The sequence below is a fragment of the Delphinus delphis genome, chromosome 7 (genome assembly GCF_949987515.2).
Source record: "Delphinus delphis chromosome 7, mDelDel1.2, whole genome shotgun sequence".
Taxonomy (NCBI): Eukaryota; Metazoa; Chordata; class Mammalia; order Artiodactyla; family Delphinidae; genus Delphinus; species Delphinus delphis.
The window spans coordinates 8,953,301-8,975,241 of NC_082689.1; the positions used below are offsets into that span (position 1 = coordinate 8,953,301).

At 42.2% G+C, this 21,941-nt stretch overlaps 1 protein-coding gene across 1 annotated transcript in view; it reads right to left on the reverse strand.

Annotated features, from left to right (window-relative positions):
• Positions 1-1,833: 1,833 nt before the first annotated feature.
• Positions 1,834-21,941, reverse strand: part of CAB39 (calcium binding protein 39) — an 86,903-nt gene continuing 66,795 nt past the window's right edge. Inside the window, exons 5-9 of the mRNA XM_060015955.1 lie at positions 18,480-18,648; positions 11,377-11,436; positions 7,722-7,787; positions 5,016-5,159; positions 1,834-4,389 (exon numbers count right to left, since the gene is read on the reverse strand). Of these exons, the coding sequence (XP_059871938.1) occupies positions 4,201-4,389; positions 5,016-5,159; positions 7,722-7,787; positions 11,377-11,436; positions 18,480-18,648 (628 nt within the window). The 3' untranslated portion in view covers positions 1,834-4,200. The remainder of the gene's footprint in view (positions 4,390-5,015; positions 5,160-7,721; positions 7,788-11,376; positions 11,437-18,479; positions 18,649-21,941) is intronic.

Consider the following 21,941-nt stretch of genomic DNA (forward strand, 5'->3'; position numbering starts at 1 on the left):
AGTTGATTCCACCCTAGTCCCTTCCACACTGATCCCCATCTCAATTCTAATTTAGACCCGGACATTTCCTAACTCTGGCCCCGATTCCCAACTGTGCAATCATTTTGTAGGGTTATACTATACTTTACTAAAAAAAGAAAAAAACTCTTTTGGAAGCGGGCAGAGCATGAGGGGATTGGGAATTTCCCTTTTGCTAGCAGTTTTGACGCTTGGGGACCGAGGGAGGGTCCCCGGGCAGCGCGCGGACACCGGCCTTCCGTGCACGCGCTGCACCCTACCGCCGCAGCGCGGACCGGAGCCGAGGTCCGGTGTGCGGCCCCCGCCCGACGGCCACGCGGGGACCCGGGCTGCGCCATCCCCCGAGGGTCACTGTGGGGCCTCGTGCAAGCGCGGGACCGCGCGGCCCGCGAAGCAACAGCCGGCGCCCCGGAAGGCGTGAACTCCGGGAGGCGGCAGTGCCCGCGAGAAGGTGTAAGTCTCTGGTCGCGTTAACCGTCTGGGGCTAAGTGCCCGGCGGCTGCGAGGGACCGGAAGAGCGCGCTGGCGCCGGAAGCGGGGTCGCCGCTCGGCGGGAGGGAGCACCTTGAGACTGTGGTGGGGAGTCTCACCTCGTCCTTCGTGCCTTCACTTCTCTGGCGGGAGGGTCGTGAGGTGTGGGGAGGACACAGGAGTGGCGGTGCCCCGCCTCGGGGCCTCTGCGGGGCGCGCTGGGCGCGGGGACTCCCGCTACCAGAACAAGCGCGTGAGCGCGGCCGCCCTCCTCGCGCCTTCGCCACCACGGTCTGTTTGACCGTCACAGATGAAGGGAGAAGCCGGATAACTTCAGCTGCGGGCGTGGGGACGGGGGGCGGGGCGGGGGCTGCAGGAGGAAGCGGAACTCGCGTGAGAGCCCGAATCCAGGCCTCGGTGTGGACTCTCCTTCCGCGCGAAGCGCGGCTCCCCGCTCACCCTCAGGAGCGGCAGCGTCGCCTGGTCCCGTCGTCTTTGGAGAAGCGCGACAGACACGTGGGTTGCACTACCTATAAGAGATTATAACAAGCAAAACGCTGTTATTCAGATTTCAGATGAGTGCTTTTGGCAAGAACACGTCGGGGAGGATGAAGACCCCATCCGCTGACAAGGGTTACAATAAACCTCGAGGGCAGGGTTGTGTGCCACGTCTTAGCAGGTGGCCTGGAGGACGGACCTCCTTGCAGGTGCCGTTTAACATTGTGCTTCCTTCCATAGTTCTTTCAACCTTCATTATAGTTTCACTCAAGGGACTTCGCCAGTGGTCCCAGGGTAGAGAATCTACCTTCCAATGCAGGGGACTCGGGTTCAATCCCTGGTGGGGGAACTAAGGCCCCACGTGCTGCTAGGCAGCTAAGCCCACGCAGGGCCACTACTGAGCTCCCGCACCTCAAGGCAGCAACTAAGATCCAACACAGCACCGCCCCGCCCCCCCAAAAAAGAAAATATAATTTCACTCAAGTAATTTATAAAGAGTCCTGCCAAGTACTCACTTTTATCTTAGCGTATTAATAATCACAGAACCAGCAACAGGATCTACTCCCCAAATGCTACGGTCTAAGAAGCAACGCTTGCATAAGGCTTAATAATACTTAACTGTGAAAGGAAAGGCCAGGGAGCTATGACCTAAATGAAAACCACATTTTTGACAACAAAAATAAAACCTCGAAGGGGAAAAAAAAGACTTAGAGGCTTGTGTATTAACTGTTCCCGGGTACAGTTTGTGACAAACTTTGTGCTACTGTGTCTCCTGATGGTGGTGTTCACAGTGACACAAATGAATTTATCTATGACATCATAAAACCAAAAAACCGACAATGCTGTTTCTCCAAAATTTTATTTTAATTTAAATTACAGGGCCAGCCAGATAATCTGATAAGAAATTTACTTTTCCTCAAGAGAAAGGAAACGCTTCCATGGCATTGTTAACAATTGTATACATCTCCACCTTTTTTAAGGGTTAAAAAATCACACATTGAGTAACTGACTTATGTAAAATGAAACCTTTATAACACAAAAAGAAACCACTTCCAGTATAATAGTTTTGGTAATATGAATATATTAAATGATCATAACTTCAAATGCAACTTTTCAACTTTGAATGTTTTCACATTTTAACAACAAAAACCCCAAAGTCTTAACTATCCCCAGATTCCAATGCAATAGTAATACATCAGTGTTTTCTTTGACACACTGCACCCCTGTCTTCCACACAAAGGCTCTAGTGCTATGACAGCATTGCCAAAGTGGAAGCTGTTGTTTCAAGTTCTAAGAACCAGCTTGGCAAGGAAACCTTTCTTCCACTTGGTGTAATTAATGTTTGCACACGGAATCCGGATACCCAGCACTGGACCACAAGAACCAGAATGATGCATTGCAGCCAAGTCTGCCTTCCTAAACATCTTGGATATTTTCATTTCAAGGAGCTTGGATTGCTTTCTCTAGTTCCGATAGAAAAACATGAATTATTTTACACAGATTTTGGTAAAGACAGCCTCAGGAAAACCAATTATAAGTGTAGACTGCCATTTCAATTAAACAGAATAAAATATATCTATGTTTTCTGGAGCTGTTTTCCTAACTGGTGCTCCTAGAAGGAGATCTTAAAGCCGCTGAAACATCAATTGGGAGTCTCACTTTACTGGCTGATAAATAATTCAATTAGTAAGAGAGGCTAGCAAAGAATAATTATATAAATTTCTTAATCAGCTACAGCCATGCTGAATTCGAACTGACAAACTCTGATTTGTAAGTTGTTAGTTGTGATCTTCATATCACTAAGATGAACAGATACCATTCTAATAACTTTACATAGATATATTCTAGGAGACGTTGTTCTGCCGTGGTCACAGTAACAAAAATGTGGTGCAAAATCAGTTACTTTATAAATACTGATAATTTGCAGCATTAAGGAACAGGACATTAAAAAAAATAAATTTCCCCATAGGACACCTATGACTAGGAACTCTTCTTTTCCTAAGAGAAGCCAAAGTTTTAATTATTCAGTTTCACAACTATTGTACTGGATTACTTTAAGAAAGAAAAGGTGCTCTACAGAGGTCTCCCCCACACACAAAGAATCGGCGTTAATTTAGCATAATCGGTATCATTCATGGATCTGGAGAACTCATGACTCATTTTAAATGAGTAAGGCCAATATTATGCAGGAAAGTGTAGCTGACTGAGTTCCAGATCTGTATTGTAGCCTACTGATGGCACCCCATTGGATAACTGAATACAAAGGACTGGTTTACTTTTTCTTTTAATGCTGTGATACTTAAATCAGCATTTTCAGGTGATCTGAAGTATTTCAATTACATATTATGAGCATTCATTTTTTGCAAAAACTCAATATTAGGTAATAGTTACATACTAATACAATAACATTCCTCTGCTGTACAAATTAAATCATTTAAAAGAAATGAGCATTCTAAGAATTATATACAAAAGGAAACTGTAAGCATTGTTGAAATGAAATGCGAGGTGTCGTTGCTAGCTCTACTGTTTTAAAATACCTTCAAAAAGTAAAATTAACAAATACCCTTCAACATATCCAGGTTTACAAGTCTCAAGAAAATCAAATGTCAAAAAATTCTAGAAAGCTGTGAAAAGCATATATACATTTTCCTTATGACCTTACGAAGCTTCACAATTTTGAGAAGCTGCTAAGTTTCAGTATCAATTTATTCGTGTGTCAACTTTATCCACCCAAGAAGCTCACATCTTGGATATAGTTCCCCTATGATTTCAAATAAAGCTCTGCACAGTCTTCCATTAGTGAAGGCATATAATCTTACCAAGAATCCACACCCAGATCTTTAACAAAGATAAATGCAAACAAGCAGGTCTGCTCTGATAATATCAGTGCCCTCTTCCCCTAACACACACTATCATCTATGCATTTGCCTTCATGAACCTAGCCATGTTCAGAACTTCTACAGCAAACGGAGTCTTTGAATTCTGAAATGACACAAAGATCAAGAAAAAGTCCACGTGTGCTCTAGTGTGCAAGAAAGCAGCAGCTACGTTCTCCAACTTGGACTAAAAAAAACAAACAAGGTAAAATGAAAACCGTTCACTTAACAGCAGATTAGCAGTAATGTTCCTCATGAATTGATAACAGTGCCTGATGCTGAATAGCTAACAGCAAATGCTGAATTTGGATTTAATATTTTAGATGTTTACAGGAAATTAGGCTTCTTGCTGAGCTGGTCTCTTCAAATCCCTGATCTGTTTAACTAAATAGGTCTTCTCATCGTTAAACTGTTCATCCTCGGTCCTGTCATTCTGGAACTTGCTGAGGAACTCTATAAGTTTGGTCTGGTTCTTGAGGAGGATGTCTAGGATGGGCTGCGTCTTGTTAGGATTGGCTACAAACACCTGCACAGAGAAAATTCAACATCAGCCAAAGGGAAAGAACAAGACACGGGGACATGTATGCCGCAGTTAGCAGAGCACATGCTATACACATCCAATGCTTCCCTGGGGCCTGTGGTGAAGCCAGGATTATTAATTCAGAGGTCTTCGCTTTGGAAGACCTTATTTTACAATTTAAAAAAGGGGGAGAATTACATGTTTAGCACAAAAAGGACTGACATATTCACTCATGCTCTGAAACTCAGCAGTTGGTATTAAATATAGACTTTGACTGTAGAATAAAATGAGCAGGAGTTATTTCTGGGCAGAGGAGGTCAGAATGGATTTTAAGAACAAAAAGCTCCGTGGAAAGCATTAAGAAATGGATTACCCTTTACGTGATGATTAATAATCTTCTACGCCAAAGATAAACGACACCCCTCTACAAATAAACTTTTCTTGTTCCCAAATGCGAATGGTATATACCCTGTTTCTGGGTCTGTTTTTGTTTAAATGTTGTACCACACAACTATGAAAATTGACTGAACTGAGCTGTGTCACTGAGATTACCAAAATGAACCTAATAAAACTTCAGTAATTTGTAAATGAAATGGGATGAACAACTAGTGTTTATGCTTTTAGTACTCTACCTTAAAAACGTGGAAGGCCTCAAACTGGATGTTACGGCTTTTGTCTCGTAGAAGGTTCATCATTAACTTGAGGTTCTCAGGTTTACTGATGTATTTTGTCATAATTGTGAAGTTGTGTCTGTCTAATAGTAGCTCACCGAGAAGCTGAGAAGACAAACAATTACTCTTCCATTATCATTTAAGATTTGAAGTAAAACCAAAGTTTTAAAAACAATTCATTAAATTATCATCATTATTAAGCACAGAATATTAGTAGGCACTCAAAAGACTGATGAACTGAACTGAATTACGACCTAAATGCTAACGAGCGCCTCCTATTTGTTACTTGAACACCTACCTCTTCTTCTGGGGTTTAAACCTATGGTGAGTCTGACACTGCTCTCTGAAGAGGACATTCAAGTCACATTTGGCCCAGAATCTGAGACTGTCAGAACCTAGTCTTTAAATATGCATTTGTGTTATCTCAGTAAAAAGAAACTGGTCAGACGATAAGTTACTGAATAACTATATACCTTAGCTTAATTTAAAAATAATTTTACTATTTCTTATTTTATTTATCTGAACTTTACAGGACAAAGGGTTTCATGTACAAAGTTTTCCACATACTTACCCCTAAACACACCAAACTTATCATTTTATCTTATCTGATTCAGAAAGGTTTATAAAAACAAATACTTTTCTGTTCCTTCTTAAGCAAGGTATCCTGAAGATACTCTAAGCTTTTCTTAGTGACTCCTCAACATTACTAAAAATGACATTAATTAAGCTAAAAAAAAGTTCATGCCTTCAGCTAAGTCTGTGCTTCCTGAGTTCTACGGAGTTGACTATACCGTATCAGCCCTTAATTTTAAAATTGTCCCTGCTTGTTCTAGATTTCTCTTTTTCTGAAGCCAGCAGTCACCTCTTCATGCTGTCAGTGTGCCAACTTCTAGTCAAGGACTAGTGTGCAGGTGGTATAACCTGCCTGGGGACAGGGACCAAGCTGTGGTCCTTGTGGACACAGGCAGAAGCAGAGCAGTGGAGAGCCTGGCCCCTGGCACCAGCCTGGGTTTCAGTCCTGACTCCCTGCTCCCTGTGAATTCTCTAACCTTGAGAATGTTATTTAACTTCTCTGTGCCTCAGTTTTATCATCTGTACAGTGGGAGTGGATAATGGACCTATATCTTATGAGAGTATAGTAAGAAATAAAAGCATGAATACATGAAAAGCACGTTGGACCCGAGTCTAAAAAGAGACATGGAGTGAGGTCTAAGGGAAGGAAAATGCATGGATAGAGCTACTTTGCCATGGTTTACTTGCTGTTATTAATTCCTTTCTGGGTTCCTGGCTACGCTCTAGATACCTGAAGTTTCCAGATAACTGATCTCTAGATAAATAACATGTCATCATAGTAAATCAAAAATAACCTGATGTGCAGGAAAACAAATCTATTCTACTTAGGATTTATAAAGAATTTAGAGGAAGAATTCAAAAGCTCACATAGGTTTCACATCAAATCTGAATCACAAAATATACAACTTTCAAAGTAAGAAGCCCAGTATTTACTCTTACGGAGGCTCAAAAGGTAGTATTAAGTATGTATAGACTTATTGGGTGTTAATTTTCTGTCACAGAAACCAAATAAATACTGAAAATGACTCATTTCAATGTGATTATTTAGAGAAGGATGACCAGTAATTTAAAGAATTTCTTTGGACATAAAAATAAAAAATTGGGGGAATTACTTGGCAGTCCAGTGGTTAGGACTCCACGCTCTCACTGCCGAGGGCCAGGGTTCATTCCCTGGTCTTAGAACTAAGATCCCATAAGCCATGCAGCGGGGCCAAAAATAAACAAGCAAAAACAAACAAACAAACAAATAAATTGAAGCTTGGTACAGGGAATACAAATTTGCTGGTAAAATAAATATAGGGATAAATAAATGCCAATGTGGCAGCAAAAAGGAGTACAAATTAAAATACATTTTTAGAGTACCACTGGTCCTCAAAATTTCTCCATGTGTTCATGAGAAACTGTAGGAATGAAAGACTTGCTTCATATCCATTCCTTCGCTAGCCATACAGTGTCTCTGGGGCAACGATTCAAATCTGCTGTTGCAGCCGAAACAGCCACAGACAATATGTAAATAAAAGAATGCATCTGTGTTCCAATAAAACTTTATTTACAAAAATACACAGTGGGCTGGATTTGGTAGTTTGCCAAACCCTGTTCTAGAGTTTTAAATATTTAAGTTTCAAATGGAATTGTCCACATCCTATTTTGATACAAAGCAGCCAAACTCGTCTACGGTTCACAGTGTCACTGCTCACGGCCACCCCTCTCCCTTCACACAGCAAGCTTGTGCCATCTGGGCAGCATTCTGGGGAACAAAACACCTGCAGCGCCTTCAATTTGGTGATACGATTCTAAGTTTTAACAATAGGCTCCCAAATCTAAAATACCTCATTACTAAATGATTAAATCCTCTTCAAAATTCTGTATGTTCCATTTTGGTATCTCTAACACATGAGGAGGTGAGCAGGGGCAGCTGCCCCGCAGGAACCACTGCTGAACCCAGCCTGTTCCTTTCCACAAAAATCTTGACCATGGGCAAGTCTATTTTCCCTGTAAAGGTCTAGAACCTATAGCACCATATCTCCCTTTCCCCAAACACACATTTCAAATAAGGGGTGGAGAGAAATGAATTACTTCAATAATTTGTCATACCTTGAGTGACTGTCTTTTTGTCACATAATTTTCTGAATGAAGTAACTTCTCATATTCACTGAAGAACTAAAAGACAAGAAAACACGTATCAGAGTTATTTTTTTAAAGACCAGTAATAACATTAAAAAGCTTGAGTACAAACTTCTAACAGCACAAAGGCCAATCGCTGCCCAAGCTCAGCCCCTCCTGTCTGCTTCACACCCATCCTCAAGGTGATACCCACTGGTTACCTCCACGAAGAAGGCTCCTGGCCCCCTCCCAGCTCTAGCCAGGTGCGCATATAGCTTAAATCTGGTCCTCTTCTGTCCAAAGTCCATATGCACACAACATAACTCCCGTTCCCCCCACTGTTTTCTCACTGTTGAGTCAGCTCTCATTTCCTGGTGTTAGATTAGAAAATTCCTATTTTTTACAACTCAACTAGTCCAAAGCACAAGCACAAAGAGAAAAGTTGCCTGTTCTTTCAAAGCAAGAAGAGAAAATAATTAAAAATAGGAGAGAGAAGAAATTTAGCACTTTTAAAGAGGCAGGTGTCCCACAGAAGGTAGGACTTGAGCTCAAACTTGAATAATGGGAGAGATTTTGTTCAGAAATGGGGAGGAGAAGAGATACTCTTGGGGAATAGAAAGGGAAGAACACAGCATGAGCGAAGACCTGGAAAATGCAAAATGATACAGATTTTAAGAGCTGACGAATGTCCACTAGATTTACAAAATGGTGCTCCCTAACAAGAACAGTGTCCCTGGAATGGTAAGGAGCAGAAGCAGAGGAAAGCAGGGAGGTGGGAAACAGAAGTGAAGGGCACACAAGGGCTAGGGCCACACTTCCCAAAAGTTAGAAGAGAAGGCCACTTAGCTGTTTGTTTTAACTACAGACAGGTTTTAAAAGTTCCAAAGTTTTGCAGTACTAGTATGACTCTGCTGGGTATCAGTGCTTTACTGAGACCTTTCCTTGGTTGTGGTGGGTGGTAGAGGATGCCTGCTTTGTAATTTGTCCATGCTAAAACCGTTTCTACCTTTGCTTTATGATGGGTTCTCATCAGCCATTCGTCTGTGGTTTAGAGCAGGGGTTGGCAAACTACAGCTCATGGGCCAAATCCAACCCACCGTCTGTTTTTATACAAGTTTTATTGGAACGCAGCCATGCTCACTTGTGTATGGTAAACAAATTCAGTTTATGAACTCTTTATGGCTGCTTTTGCAGTAGAACAGACAGGAGAGCTGACAGAGACTGCATGGCTATGAAACCTCAAATATTTACTATCTGGGTGGCCCTTTAGAGAAAACGTTTTCCAGCCCTTGGTTTAAAGCTAACCAGAACTGCCTATGCATTCATTCTGTTGCTTATCTCTAGGCAGAGGTGGGATGGCCATCTATTTAGTATGCAAGCAACTAAAACTCTTCTCTTCAGAGATGGCTGTTAACCCTACCTTCTCTCAAATGATCGTCAAGCCAATGATCAAACAATTGGGTCTGCCTTTAATCAATAATGCAGAAACAGGAACACCTCAAGTTCTCGACAGAAAATGCAAGTTAAGATTTTCTGCTGCATAATTTTTAGGGTAAGCTTGGTTGCAAATTATTCTCAAGGAGAACTGCCTGGTTAGATTTTATCCCTGGGCCAGCAATAAAGGACTAGGAGAGACAGAGGTCAGGCACTGTTTGGGCCCCTCAAAGATTTGCTCTCCGTGAGCGCCATTCTATTTACTGCAGAGGCACGCTCGGTGACTGCGTCCACTACATGACACTGTAATTCAATTCCCGTCTAAGAATGTCGATGGAAGAAATTTGTTCCAGGTCCCAGTGCTAGAAAAGGCTGTTTCTTTTGAACAAGCTTTACAGATACTGTGAGCTTTTCCTTGGTTTTGTTTCCCTCTATGCTTTAATTATTAGAAAGCTCAGAGTCAAGTGTACAGATTCTAGAGCATGTGTCTTTGCCCAGTAACTCCACCTCGGCTTAGTTTAAATTGCCTGCACCTCCCCACTTTCCTTCTCCTCCTTGGATCTGACTGCACTGCATGCACATTTTTGTCAGCTGCTGCACATAAATTGGCTAAAATCCTGTTAACCAATGTCACCCATTAATAACATACAGGAAAATATTTTATCACAAAATTAAAGCGACATCATTGCCGGTAGCAAATTTCTGGGAAATTAGTTTTTATCTTTGGTAGGTTTTAAATTAAGATACTCATATGTTTAATTAAAAAAAAAACCCTTGAGACCATGTGGTAATAGAAATAATAATGCTAATGTTTATTAAATGCCTACTGTGCTCCAGGCACTGTGTCTTGCATTTGACACACACATTCTTATCTAATCCTCACAGCAACCCAGTAGTAAGAAGGTGCTATTATGAGCCTTCTTTTAGAGCTGAAGATCCTAAAGGCACAGAGGGTGAATGAAGGCTGCTGCCCAAGAGCTAGAAGCACACGGTGGAGCTGGGACTCGAAGCCAAACTCCACGCAGTCTGGTGCCAAAGCCCACGCTTCTAACTACTGTAAAAGGCACCAACAAAATGACTGTGCTTCCGATTTAAACCAACAAATGCACAGGAAAAAAAAACACACCCACATCCCAATGTACACGGGCAGAAAAAAAAAAAAAGACCAGCTATGTTTAAGCCATTGATGAGGCTATTTATGAGGGAATTACTATGTACTCAGCACTGTGTTATGATGTTACTGGGAGTGGGGGGGAAAGACGGGAAAAGGAACACAAGAGAATTAGAAAGCATAGGTTTTGCCTCCAAGAATCTTCTAATTTAGTTCAATGGCACAGTGAACAATGAAGTATTAACAATACCTAGGATTTTAAAAATTCAAACAACTAGTGGAAGAATGCAAACCTAAGCCAAATGTTGGGGGAGAGAGAGAAATTTTAAGTGGATTGTTACTATCATAACTTCTCCAGGAGCACCTATGAGATCTTGGACAATGCCTACATTAAACTAGTACAGCATAAGGAAGTGCTCATGGGAATTGTGGAGAGCAGAGCTGACACATGGTGGAAGAGAACACATGACGCTACTGCTGTGATGATCAAGGGCAACCAGGTTATCAGAGCACCCAGCACTATTCACAAACCTCTGGGGGTTCTACTACTAGCTCAATCTGGAGGGGGCCTTAAGGCTGGGCTAATCCAATGTCTTCATTTTACAAATATGGACAGACTTCTGAGTCCCCCAGCGGGCCTTGGTCTTGGTCACAAGGAGTCAGCAGCAGAGCAAGGGCAGAACTGGCTGCTGTGTCCTCTAGGCTAGAGTTCTGCCCATCTACCTGCTGCTGTGCCCCTTTCTCTCTATTTGTAAGCAGCAGGAATGTGAGCAACTAACGGAAAGTAAGGGGAAGATAAGAAGTCAGACGGTAATTTTCTTTTTATCTTAACTGTATATTATCATTCAGCAGCAAAGTGCTTTATTTCCCTCTTCTAAAGCGAGAAAAGATGCAAAGTGCAGTGTGTCGTCAAAAAGATAAAATTCTGTTCTGACCACGTAACGCTCTATACCTTGTTTTAGTAGAGAAATGACTACAGCATCAATTAAAAACATTGTATTTCCAAAATAAATACTCTGGTACAAAATCTAATTAAAATCTTTCATTTCTGGTAACAAAACTTACAATGTGCTATTTTAAAATAGTGTTTTATGTACTTACTCTATCATAATGTTGTTCCAAAAATTCTGCGCTGAGCAATTTATGTCTTGTAAGTAAATCCTAGGAAAAGAAAATACACTTTTTACAGTTGTTTGGCATTCAAGTTCTTTTAGAAAAGAGAATCCTAAACATTCCACGCCATTTTACCTGATAAAAACTGTTGTTAAAAATTACTATACTTAAAAACACTTGAGCATGAATTGTACTGAAAATGTTGATTCTATGTAAGAGCAAATAAAATCATTAATAATCAAATTGTGATTGTAATGATTGTCACAGGCCTACAGCTCTTAGAAGGAAAAATTAAAAAGAAAATTTATAAGGCAATGGAGATAAAAACTCAAAGAAAGGGAATCAAGAATTGAAATGAAATAAAAGTAAAACGGTTGTGATAAAACGTCAAATAGTATACTGCTCCTGGTGGCGAAAGAGGACATTTCTTTTATTAGAAAAAGTACTGGAGGTTCCATCTTCTTCCTCCTAAATTGAGTTACATTCAGTTTCATACTGAATGCAATCTTTTTTCAGAGGTAGAATGTTTTTTAAAAGCCCCATCATATTATAAACATTAGCTCCTAAGTAAGCAGACTAATGCTGCAAACATGTAGCACCAGAAGTTAGTATGACCTAGAGTCCAATTGTGCACCCCTATGAAATCGAGCTTATGCCTCACCCCATGAATTTCCCTGGAAACAACTCAAGGATCATTCATTCAGAAAACACCTACTATGTGCCAGATAAAGTTCTAGGTGCTGGGGCTACAAAGACAAAAAGATATGGTCCTTGCCTTCAAGGACATAGAAGTTAGCAATGAATTAGGCTTGGTCTCACAAGGTGGGAACAAGAATGGAAACACGTGACAGCAGGAACAGCCAGTTCATCTTCGGTGAATTAATGAATTAAATTCCTTTACAGCTGCCCACTGGAGAGGTCACTGCCAATAATCGCTTTTCTGCAAACCAACTTTCCTTTAACTTGTTTTCTTTGCTGTGTATGTTTGACTTACCCAGGTTACAATGAACTAGTGTTTCCTGAAGTATGTCCTGAGAAGTGCTCTAAGGAATGCTCCATGGTCAACGAATGAGGAAAGAGCTACAGCTCTGGTGCCCTCGTGGGGATCCATCAGGTTTCAAGAGATTTTGCAGGGAGCTCTTTTGCTGCCTGCTTGTTAGCACCCTTCCCTGAAAGGCCTCCTTTGCATAGGCTTTCCCCTGGCCTAGTTACTTCCAACCTTTGGACCTCGACTCAAACATCGCCTCCATGGGGGACCCTTCCTGACTGGTCACTGGCACCAAAGCATGGTCACAGTTATGACTTGACATCTGTGGGATTATTTTATTAATGTCTCTCTCATGATAGGCTGTAAAGTCTGTACATACAAGGGTCATGTCTACGAAGTCTATACATACAAGGGTCATGTCTATTTTTACTAACCTCTGAATCCCCAGCACCTATGCAGTATCCAGCACATAGTAAGAGCTTAATATTTAATAAATAAATGAATGAACCAACAGAATCAGGGAACATGTTTGGGAAAACAGCACATTAAGCAATCTTCAAAGTATGCTTTTAAGAAGGCTTCTAACTCTACCCCAAAGATTTACAGGTGTTCAAACTGCTGGATGGGGTATGTGTCCTATGCCCATGGAAGGTCTACCCAATTTTTCCTAAATCCCCCTTGGGGATTAAACAGGCAAAATTAGAAAACCTGGAGTTTGAGTACCTTCAAGCATCTGGAAAGAAATGCTGAGGCTTCCCCACATGGGAAGGAGGAGATGGCAGGGCTAGAAGAATTTATATTATCTATTGGTCCATGGGGTCAGATGTGAGGGAGACAGGAACATGAGAACCTTATGGGAATGTATCAAGCATGCTTGTTAAAGAGTGTGTCCCGCCTCTAACACGCTACTGTGTGGTCTATGACGGTCTCCCCTGAGTTAGGAGCCTCAAGGGCAGGCGTTTGTCTGGACAGATCACTGCTGAACTGGGAATTCCCTGGCAGTCCAGTGGTTAGGACTCTGCACTTCCACTGCAGGGGGCCCCAGTCAGGGAACTAAGATCCCACAAGCCGTGCAGTGTGGCCAAAAAAAAAAAAAAAAAAAGAGATCACTGCTGAACCTCAGGACCTAAAGACACGAGCAGGCACTCAGAGACTTGTGGAATGAACTGAATGAACAATGAAAAAGTGAATTTAAGGACTGCTGTGGCTAGATCCATGCAAGACTGAGTGTCACGTCTACTTTTTGTGGCTGGGTCTTTCTGAAGGCCACTGTGAGGAAGTACAGAGCCAGGAGCCAGGTGCTCACCACTCTGTCATGATATGACGAAACAGAATGCCAAAGGAGGGGGTCTCAGAGACAACGGCTCTCCACTGGGGTTGGTTTCTTAGGAACAGGTAGGTAGAAAGTATTACTCTGAAAAGCAAAGATCCTAAATATGCTGCGCCAGAGTTTTTTCTTTAGGTCTGAGTAAGGCGACTATTTACCTTGAAAGCTGTACCTCCAGCAGCAGCAAGAGGCTCACAGTTGGGCCACACATGACAAGGGGGAACCTCAAACATCTCCCCATCAGAGATTCTACTTGTTATCATCTGGTTTAAAGAGACCAGGAAGCTCAGGAAACCACTGCCAATCTAGGAATCACTTCTCCATGGCCTTGGGGTAGGGACACTGGAAAGGGGTGCTGAGGCTGCTAAAGCAGCCCTCCTTTAAGGAGAGTAAAACATGGGCAGGGAAGGAACCACTGCCGGGAGCCGGTAAAAAGGCTGATACTAAGCTGGGAAAAGAGGAAGTGGGGACTTGCGCAGAGCCTCTGTCTCCTGAGAGGTGGGAGAAGACCTTACCCTTGGAACTAGAGCCGAGAGCTCTGGAGAGCTCAAACCAGGCTGGGGTGGGGGTTGCGGGGGGGGCAGAAACCGACAGATCAGAAAACGAAGGCAAGTGGTCATGCAGCCAGCATCTGGTAAGCGACCTGCAGAGTGGACAGGGTGCACGCGGTCCCAGATCAGCAGAGCTGCTGGGCCAGACAGCAGGGGGACAGAAAGAACCTGTTAAATTCCAGTATAGCCGAGACCCTGGTATTACCTGGAGAAAGGTCAGGGGTCATCTCCCAAGTCCAGCAGGTTGAGCAGCCGACTTTTAGGGTGGGCTGAATTAAAAAGATTCCTAAAAGTTATGTGAGTTTGGGTCCCGAACATCATGTCACAAAGACAGCCCTGGAATCCCTGAAGAAATGCTGCTCACCCGGGGGCTATTTTCACAGAGGCTTGGCAAGTCATGTGGCCCAGTTTCGTACTTGATGACTGTCTATGTCCAAGGACAAGAGACTCAGTTCTTCCAACTGTGTGGTTCACCTTTGGAGCTCTGAAAGTCAGAAAGTTCCTCCTGTGCTAGAGAGTCAAAACCTATCCCCAGGTTATTTCCAGAAAACTGTCAGAGTCAACAGAACTAGGTTTAGTACATTTTCTCTAGGACCCACTTTAAATACAAGTGGTGCTCTCACGCAAGTCCCTACCGAGTCTCCTCTTCTTCAGGCTAAATACGTCCAGTTCCTTTAACCACTCCTCGAATGACAGGTTCTCAGTCCCCCTCACCATCTACTGTCTTCTGAAAGTCATCTATTTGTCTATGTGCCTCTTAAAGTGTAGCGCCTGGAATGGAACACATTTATGTGTTGTTACCTTATAAGCTTATAGTGGGGTTGAGACCATCGACAGCTCCTTAGGTCACACATTCTGTGGTCACAGGTAGCTTAGGGGCAGGGCAACAGCATCATACTGTTTAATTTTACCGGACGTACTCAGAATTTTGTTTACTCAGGGTGGGCTCTCTAGTCAGACTGCCTGGGTTCAAATTCTGGCTTCCCCATTTATGGTCTGACTTCCCCCAACATTTCTAGGCTTCAGTTTCCTTATCTGTAAAGGAGATAATAACAGTATCTCCTTCATAGGGTTGAGTATGATATGACGTTACCTGCCTTTTAGTCATTATTACACTCTGTAACAATTACACCTAGCATTACCTATTATTATTATGCCTTACTCCCACATCTCATATTGACAGAGCTGAGTCCTCAGGAGGACGACCTCAGTTCATCCGTATTTAATTTCAACCTGTTATCTTCTGGCCTCTCTGGATCTTTATGAGGCCTTATTTCAGGATCTCTGTTATCTGCCTTCTATCCCCTCATGGTATACATTTGTTATCACCCTTTATCTAAGTCTCTAATAAAAATGTTCAGCTGTGCTGAGTAAAGACAAATCCACTAAAAATTCTGCTCCAGGAGGGTGGCAATCCATTTTCTGGCTCCTTATGGATATGGCGTTCAATTAATTATGAACTGCTACCCTGAAACTCCATCTAGCTCCTACCTTTTCATTGTTTCCATGAAAACAGACCTGTACAATTATTCAACATCTAATATATCCACATTGTCATAAAGGAATAATTCTAATAGCTACTGTTCACTGCACCCATACTATGTGAAGACACAATAACCCTGACATACTAGTATTACCTACATTTTGACAGATGAAAAGACTGAGGTTAAATCAGCAGCAGAGCTGGGAACTGAATCCAGGCAGCCACACCCTTAGCCCCCTGATCTACTGGCGTCTATGAGATTAGTATGACTGAACTTACTCTTAGTGAATCCATGCTGGCTGTGGGTACACGGTTTCCTTTCCAAAATGCTCAGAAATCATCTCTTTAGCAATACTTTCTAGTACCTTACACAGGTATAATATCGAGCTCCACCAGCCTCTCTGGGGAATCTACCTTCTTTTACTCTGGAAAATTGGAAATATATTTGTTGGCCTTCTGATGTCCCTCCCCATCTCCTTAATTCCTCAAAAAAAAAAAAAAAATCACGAACAAATATTTGGCCACTGATTTACTATCTCAGAACCCCATTCGTTCAAGCTATGAATCTTAGACATATTTCACGCAGGTAGTTTTAATTCCCTTTTAAGACTCAGCACCTGTTCCTTGGACTTTAAATCCAGGGTTATGGATAAGCTGCATTTGTCTCAAAGTTTTTGTGTGTAGAATGCACTTTCTGGGAAGGTAGCTCTGGTCATATTCTCGAAGGAGAGCACGAACCATCTACTCTTTTCTGATATAAAAATGTTCTTTGCAAAGAAGACATTAGCAAACCAGAAGAGGAGCGGTCCTCCCTCCCTGCTTGTCAGCACCTCTGGTGTGAAAGTGAGACCAGAGCCGACCAGACATTTTAAGCAGGGGTGGGTGGTACCTTCGGCGTGTTTGGTAGGTCTGTGCCTCTCTTATATTGTCTTAGTTTTGGGCTCTACTTAACTTTGCTTCTTGGAGAGCTCTCCATTCAGGAGGCTCTTTAATCAGCTCTGCCCCTTCTGAGTCATCGGGAGCAGCTGAGATACAGAAGCCAAGCTCGCTCCTCACTGCTCTCTCTTCTAGAGCTCATCCTTAGAATCCTACATGGTTTTAAAGTTTCTCTTCTTCAGGTAGGGACTGCCTGACTCTGCCCAATCCTTCCCTCTCTGGCTACCACGACCTGACAGGGCTGCTTTACCCACAGTGATTCCATCACCACCGTTTTCTTCTTGGTGAGAATTTCATTCAAAAAAGCAATCCTATCTGAGATGGAATTATCAGCAAGGCCAATCAGGGACTCACATCTGTGGCACAGAGTTAGTCAGCACATCTCTCTCACCTCTGAGCCAACTGCGCCAGGAGCGTGTGACCTGTGCTCTTCTTGGTCAGGCGGTCTGGCTGCATTCTCCCACCCCACTGCTGCTCCTCTCCTCTGCCCTCACCCTCCTCCTCCCAGAGTGTCCCACGCTCAGGCTTCTGGCTTTCTTCCCACCCAGGAGTATCCCTTCTTGACACATGGTGCTGCTACATCTCCCTTCATTACAGGTCTGCTTCTTTTGAATGGGGCGTCCCCTTCCATCAATATATCCCAGGTCATGAGTCCCATCCCACCAAGTGCAGTGATACGTAAGATGTCATATTTTCCACTCTATGTTATAATCTCATATTCATTTCATTTTGCTTTGTACATTAACATATAAATATCTGAGGTCTTCTGACATCCTCTCTAATAATCCCTAGGCGGCCAAGTTCCCAGGCTTTCATCCCATTTTGAGGGTGTTCATTCGCTCTGAGGGACAAATTTTATTCAGAGACCAAGATGTGCTCATTATCTCAATGGCTCTTTATACATAAAAGTGAACCTTCACAAAAACAGTGGCCACTTCTCACTGTAACAGTGTTCATCGTTTCTGAGCACAGTAGTCTGCAGGTTAGTATATTAAATTCTGATTATATTAAAATTACAGTTCTAAATATTCACTTATGAGGTCAGACATTTTACATAAGGGAATATAACGTATAAAGGCTTGCTCTCATTGTGAAAAACACTAAAAAACATTACTGCTTTATCTACATACCTTAAACAGCACAGAACTTTGCAACTCAAAACAAAAATGTGCATGTTGTACAGTGGTATCGTATCATCTGTGTATTTAATTTACACAAACACACAACAGGGAGACAAGGTAGGCAGGGGAGGGGGGAGTAGTAGTGCTGGTGATTCTGCACCCCCACCCCTTGTGTTTAATAAACAAGCTCTGGCCTGAGCAGGAGATGGGAGAGAGAAGTCCACTGTGCCCTTGGGCCTGTCCACAATAGGGAAATCTCTGTCCTGAGTGTGGTTCTAGTATACTGCAAATTAACAATGGCCCTGAACAGAAGCCAACTACTTTGTCTGATGCTTAATCAAAGAAACTGCTGCAGTATGTTCCAACACAGGAGAAAAATCTGATTTTCACATGTAGTGCATATCTATATACTGTACTTGATGGGTAATTTAACAGAAAAGTGTACTTTTGACCGTACAGGACTTTTGCCTTTTAGACAGACTTTAGAATCTAACTTTTCTACCCTTTTTAAGCTGTGACTCTACTGCGTATACCTGAGTCACAATACATATTTAAATATATCTTCTTTCTTCCCGCTAGAGGGCAGCCATGTATAGACTTGGAGGGTAGAGAAGGTTTAGGAAAAACAGCACACCTGTTAATCTCATTTGTATGTATATTTAGAATTCTACAGTTTTTATGTTACCTTGAATGTGGCAAATGCATCTGAAGCTATATCAAATGTTGACATTTCGACATATCTGAAGAAATCATAAAACTGTTCTGACCACAAAATGATTTTTGCAAGTGGCTCATGTCTGATGCATTCTCTCAACATTATTCCACAATTCAGAGCTATTTCTGGAGACTCATATCTGCAAAAAGAAAAGACAAAGATGACTGCTTTTTTTCCCCATCACTGTTCTTTTAAAAACTCTAACAGTTCCAATTTTTAGAACAGGAAGTTTCAGACATGTCCTAATTAAGTGACAGAGCAGGTTACGAAATGCATCTCTCTCAGAGTAGAATATGTGCTCAGAGGGATTTAGTCTAGAGGGCACACACACATTAGTTGGTCGTGACTGCTTCAACCCGAAGAAAAATAACAGCCGTGAGAGCGATCATGAAAATAAAAGCTTATTACTTAAGCTAAAAGATCTGAAGAGACGTCTACAGGGTCACACCTCCAAATACGGTTTAGTTTTACATGTGGTGCTCTCACCACTTCAGAAAAACCAAAAAACAATATGAAATAAGCAAAATAGTTTCCTAAAATTCATAGTATCTAAACGGGTCTATCAAATATACAGCATTTATACTTGTTTCAATTCAGTACTCAAAATAGTACTTTCAAGACCGTTGGCAGCAACACATAAATGCTACAAAGGATGTCACCAAGTGCCTAGTCAGGGATGGCCCGAGGGCTCTCGCAGTGGACACAGGGGACTCCACGGCATCCCTCATCAGCTTTCCGCACAGCCTTCCTCTACACCCACCTCAATGTCTCTTGCCTCTTCCTTCCCCGTGATCAGAAAGAGAACCTTGTTTTCCTCTCAGCCCAGCAGACTCTTCCATTCTGATGTACATCAAACCCCTTGGACTGGACTCTGCTATTCTGCTCAAACACATCACTCTGTTCCTCCACCTCCTTCCAAGCTGCACACACAGGCTTAATATCCTTCCCCACTCAGTGTCCTCTACTTTCCTGCCATCGAATCCATTTCCTAACGTTTTACGAGTAAATGCCTCTGCTTCGCTAAAACAAATGGTCTTTTCTCATAAATTCTGCTATTTAATTTCCTGACAATGCAGATCGTTGCATCTCTCTCTTTAAAAAAAGAAAAGTTCTCCCAGCTCTCCTTTCTACCTCCTCTGTTTCTATTTCTCGCCTGGCTGAGGTCCTTCCTCTGTTGCCTCTGGCCTGCTAGTGAATGCTCCTACGACCTCATGGTTCCCTCCATGGCTCCTAAATTGCCCCAGCTCAGATCTACCCTGGGCTGTAGTGAGGCATTTTCTGTTGCTTCTGGACAACTTCAGTTAAAGGCCTACCATAAACTCTACAAGTCTAATATGGCATCACTATTTTGCTTCAGATACCTGGGTCTAAAACAGGTTTAACAGAACTTTCTTTGGTAATGGAAATGTTCTATAACTATGCGGTCTACTGAGCACTTGAAATCTGGCTAGTATGACTGAGGGACTGAATTTTAAATGTCATTTAATTTAAATTAATTTAAAATTAAATAATTACATGTTGTTAGTAGGTACAGTATTGAACAGCACAGTTCTAAACCTTCCCCTCTTTACCTACTCCCAACCTTCCCATCCTCAATGTCACCACCCCCCTTTTAAATACTTCTTTGCAATATCTCAGTTTCATTTTCTTTTATCCATTCCCAGTGCTGCATGAAGTCACACCTAGTCACTCAAGTGACCCCTAACCAGCACCTTTGTTCAAGCTCTGTCTTAACAAATCTATCCGACGACTAGTGTTATCAATAGCCTTTCCAGCTTAGGAGCTTATAATGATTTCTTCTTGCTAATCAAATAGACAAACTTTGATGCCCAGGCTTCCCCACATCATAGCTACTCTTCTGGTACAAATCCTCTCCCACTATGCCATAAAACACTCTGACTATCTCCTTCCTGTTGTCAATCACTGTGTTCATTCCTGCCCTTGTACTCACTCTTTTTTCTGCCTATGCAAATTTGAAACTATCTGGAACCTCAATCCTAAGTCCATCTTCTGTTACCAACTCTTGCCTTATTGACTAAACCCACATTTTATCCCCTGAAATCCACTAGTAGTGTTATCTAGTAGAATTATCCTTCTGTTGTACATATGTTCATCACAGATCCCCAACAAAAGCAAAACCACGTTCCTTTGTATCACTTGTGGCATGGCAGCTAGAAGGCTTACTGGCTCTTAGGTGTTATTAAAATGTCTGCTCCCAACATGGCTGATCACACAATTCATTTCTGCTGATCTGTAACAGGCAGGAGACTAGAAAGACAAGGGTAAGACACTTTGGTGCAACAAGTTGGGCAGGTTTTGATGGCAGTTTGTCAAGCTTGTCTTAAACAATTAAATGTAAACCCGTGAGTACAAGGTAAACAGTTACGCTGTACAACCTGTTAGCACATTAACATTTAAATCGCCAGTGGAAAAATGATTGCTCCAGATTTAGACTAACACTAGCAACAGGATTATTTTCAAATGCACACTAATACTGTTAGCATAACTCCCCCAAATGTCTAACATCAAAGTGTCAATACTTATAGCCTGAGTGGCTAATCACATTGCGTTAAAGTAGTCCAAACTAATTAATCAACAAAAGCAGAAAAATCTTTTTATTTTTTTGGCCACGCTGCATGGCTTGCAGTATCTTAGTTCCCCAACCAGGGATTGAACCTGGGCCCTCAGCAGTGAAAGCGCCGAGTCCTAACTACTGGATTGTCAGGGAATTCCCAAAAAAGCAGAAACATCTTAAACAGGTAGTTTCAACAGGGCCCCTGGAAGAAATGGCTGTTTCCGGGTCTGAGGCAGGATCTGTACAAAATGAGCAAGGGACATCTTGTGCCAGACTGCAAGGAAGCCATCAAAGACGAATGGGGTCTTGCCAAAAGGACATAGGAGCCAATTTGAAGGAGCTCCCAATAGCCCAAGACGGGGCAATTTGGACATAAAAATTTGGTCATAATGACTGCAACGGACTGAGACACATCAAATATATTTTAAAACCCCCTAAAACTTGAGGTCATAATGGTGCTTAAGACAATAACATACTCATTGCTCATCTAAGGAAGTGGCTAGGGCACCAATCGATTATACTAAAAAATGATACAGTGGAAAAAAATCAAGCATCTATTCTGTCTTTCCTATAGAAATCACTGCTGAGGAACAAAACACATTTAATATACAGAGAAGGAATAACAGAATTAGGAAATCACCATTTTGAACCTAGACAATGATCCTCAGTGGATACTAAAACCATTAGGTGAAGGGTTGATGGAGGACTTTATAATGGACAGACTGACAACACCTACATCCACTGATCAATCTAAATATCACCAGAAGTAGGACAACCTGCGTTGCCCAACAGGAAGCAATCCCATCACAATCCCATCCATGAAGAATTCCTGCCCCCCCAAACTGAAGCTGAATCTA